Source organism: Triticum aestivum, chromosome 7B (assembly GCF_018294505.1).
Source record: "Triticum aestivum cultivar Chinese Spring chromosome 7B, IWGSC CS RefSeq v2.1, whole genome shotgun sequence".
Taxonomy (NCBI): Eukaryota; Viridiplantae; Streptophyta; class Magnoliopsida; order Poales; family Poaceae; genus Triticum; species Triticum aestivum.
In genome coordinates, this window is record NC_057813.1 from 734,336,019 (window position 1) to 734,338,999 (window position 2,981).

Consider the following 2,981-nt stretch of genomic DNA (forward strand, 5'->3'; position numbering starts at 1 on the left):
GGGATTTTCCTCCTGCTGGAGAGTATCAGTGTGGGTTTAGAAGCCAATCAGACAGAGAAAGACGTATGGCCCAGTTATCTGGATGAAGTCTGGGAAGCTTTGCCAAGTCGGCCACCAATGACCAAGGGCTCTGGACCATGCATGGACATTCTTCCATAAGGTGTGATGCCGTCTCATAATTTCTCAAACATAATTGGCAACAATCTGTCCCATTATCCCAGCCACGAAGCAACACAATTTGTCCGCCGCGAGGGTTTTCCATTCTTCTACAAAAATACTACGCGAAGCAACCACGCATTTTCCCCGCACAAATAGAAAAGGAAAACCACGCATTCATGAATTAATCAGTATGGCCGTCGACCGCTTCTTCATTGAATCCACACACATAATCAAGGACAGATTATACGTTAACATAGACACAGTACGAGATATCGCGTACAGCTCGCAGCTATATATAGCGCGGATCTATCGATCGAGAGCTAGCAAACCAACCACGCGGCATTTCATGCAAACTGGTACTCCATTATTTGAGGCTGACGGTTATATCACGTTTACTCGTCGTCGGCCATCTGCAGGCTGCAGCCTTCCTCGCCCACCAGCGTGGCGAAGTTCACGGGCTCGGCGTACTTTGGAACGTCGCCGTAGAAGATGGCCACAGCGCCACGCTCGCAGGTGGCCTGCGTGGGGTGCAGCATGTCCCAGAACATGTACTCGCCGTGCTCCCCGGTGGGGCACGCCGTCGTGTTCGGCCCGCTGCACATCACCTCTGCCTTGAACCTCCCGGCGCCGCAGCATGCCGTCTGCACCTCTCTCAGCCCTGTTCCATTATCGTATCATGAAAACAAACTCGTTACTAGTACTTAAGTCTAGTCACTGTTAGGTGCCATACATGATCATACCGGCAACGAGGGAGTTGGCTATCATGTCGCTGATGATATTGTAGTTGCTCGCGATGGAGTACTTGAGCTCCGTCATGTTGGCCGTGGCGGCGCTAGTGAGCTCAGTCCTCAGAAGGCTGTTGAACCCCTGTGCTAGGGAGTTGGCGGCAGAGTTGCATTCGCTGGTGGGCGTGCCGGCCCTAGACCCGGGAGTGCACCCGATCAGCGGCACGTCCAGAATACCCACCATGCGCAATCCCGCGTCATACAACATCTACCATACATATGTCTTCATTTAGCGGCGTCTCACCAAAAATCTCGTGTACATGCAACAACTCATGAGGGATGCACATATATATACCTGGATTTCTCGATGTAGGTGGAGACCATTCTGGCGATGTAGGCATTGGGGGTGTCGATGGACGCGTTGAAGGCCCAGAAGTCATTGCCGCCGCCGCTCAGGAGGAAGAAGGACCGCGCCAGGCGATCCCACTTACTTGGGTAGCAAAACAGTTTGTCCGCCACTCTCTTGAAATACTTGATTTGGGTCCGCATCGTCAGTGTGCCATTTCCCTATATGCATCGTGTTATACACATGAAATTAATCAACTAATCTTTTGGTTGTTCTGCTAGAGGCTATGTGTCCAAGGTAGTTGCAAACTCTAAAGAAAAAATCACAGATTTTGGCGGAGAATTGCTCATTCTTATGGCTCTAGCTTAATTAATCAGTAGTCCCTCCGTAAACTAATATAAGAGCATTAAGATCACTACTTTAGTGATCTGAACATTCTTATATTAGTTTACAGAGGGAGTATAAGCAACAGATATAAATGGCTGATATGCATTGTATTTCGAGTTCATATAATTTTGGTTGGACACTTCCTCACGCACAACAAGTAGGCAGCTACCTCTCAAAAAAATTGTTTATGAAAGTCTTCTTTGGTTTAGGGTTTAGGGTGAAGAGTGTAAGACCAAACTCACGACGTTATTATCATATGTGGCAAAATTTATTTCATTTTATGAGTACATAATTAGGTACCGTGGTGTCGAGGATGCCGGATCCGCCAGAAGCGAAGTTGGCGCCGATCTTGCAGCGTCCCAGTAGTGTTCTTTCGGACCGCCCCATGGAGAGGAAGGGCTTGGGACTCGTCTCGAACCCCAGGCGTTGTGCTGCAAGTTCATAGATAGTATATGAGAAGGCATATATATATGAGTAATTAGTTCAGAGTTTTGCTTCGCCACACGTGGGCATTATCTAATGCATGCATGGCATTGAACTTTAAAGTGATCAAGCTCTCGCTACTTTGATTGCCGTACATATGGTTCGCTTCATAGTAAATTTTCATTGGGTTTCTCCGGCCGGCGCGCCGTCATTCAGTATATCCTTCAACGTACATTAACGGGGCCAAGAGTTTGCACGGTTTGGAGTCACCGTTAACAACATATATCTATCTATACTCACAGATGACGTCGGCGAGGTTGTAGCCATTGGTGAAGCGGCCGGTGAGCCTGCCGGGGAGGTCCATACCGTACGGCGGGGTCGCCTTGGGCGCCGGCGCCGGCAGGTAGTTGTTGTTTCCGACGTCCACCAGCGAGTCGCCGAACACGTACACAGCGTTTACCAGCTCGCGGTCCGCCGCCGAGGTGGCGAGGCTCAAGGCGACGAAGCAAACCAGCAGAGAAACGACATTATTGTTCGCCATGGCCGCTAACTACTGCCAAAACCCTCCTAGCTATGGCTCCAGTGTATCAGCTAGGGTTGGGTGTGAAGATCGGCCGATGGCTATTTAAAGAGCTCGACCGTCACGCGCGTATGATTAGCTAGCTCTTTTGGTTTACCAAATTCTGTGGTGTCACTCCCTTCGATAATCAATTTGCCTGCTCATGGACCACTGAGACGGGAAGAGGATTTAATAAACATCGTTCTCTCTCTAGGGAGATCATCGACTTATTAGACCACAATAACTATCAATTGTTATGCTTGTAAGCTTAACAAACAATCACGTCCATCTTTCCCATTAATTATATGTATGCATCTCTTAGACTGCTTCTCGTACGCCACACATAAATTACATGCATGGACAAGAGGACAAAAAAAATCTG

The 2,981-nt window shown here is 48.6% G+C and overlaps 1 protein-coding gene across 1 annotated transcript; it reads right to left on the reverse strand.

The window, feature by feature from the left end:
- Nucleotides 1–551: 551 nt before the first annotated feature.
- Nucleotides 552–2,581, reverse strand: LOC123158666 (GDSL esterase/lipase APG-like). Its single transcript, XM_044576571.1, has 5 exons — nt 2,341–2,581; nt 1,918–2,048; nt 1,230–1,451; nt 900–1,152; nt 552–817 (listed from the first exon to the last, which is right to left on the reverse strand). The coding sequence occupies exons 1-5, from the start codon at nt 2,579–2,581 to the stop codon at nt 552–554; spliced, it is 1,113 nt and encodes a 370-aa protein (XP_044432506.1).
- Between the last annotated feature and the right edge of the window lie 400 nt (nt 2,582–2,981).

What these genes read in the sequence shown, in the direction of transcription:
- LOC123158666 (XM_044576571.1), bottom strand. Translation starts at nt 2,581, where the DNA reads ATGGCGAACAATAATGTCGTTTCTCTGCTGGTTTGCTTCGTCGCCTTG. An exon ending in CAACCTCGCCGACGTCATCT is followed by an intron (nt 2,049 to 2,340) that starts GTGAGTATAGAT and finishes ATGAACTTGCAG; the next exon opens with CACAACGCCTGGGGTTCGAG. An exon ending in AGCCAACTCCCTCGTTGCCG is followed by an intron (nt 818 to 899) that starts GTATGATCATGT and finishes ATAATGGAACAG; the next exon opens with GGCTGAGAGAGGTGCAGACG.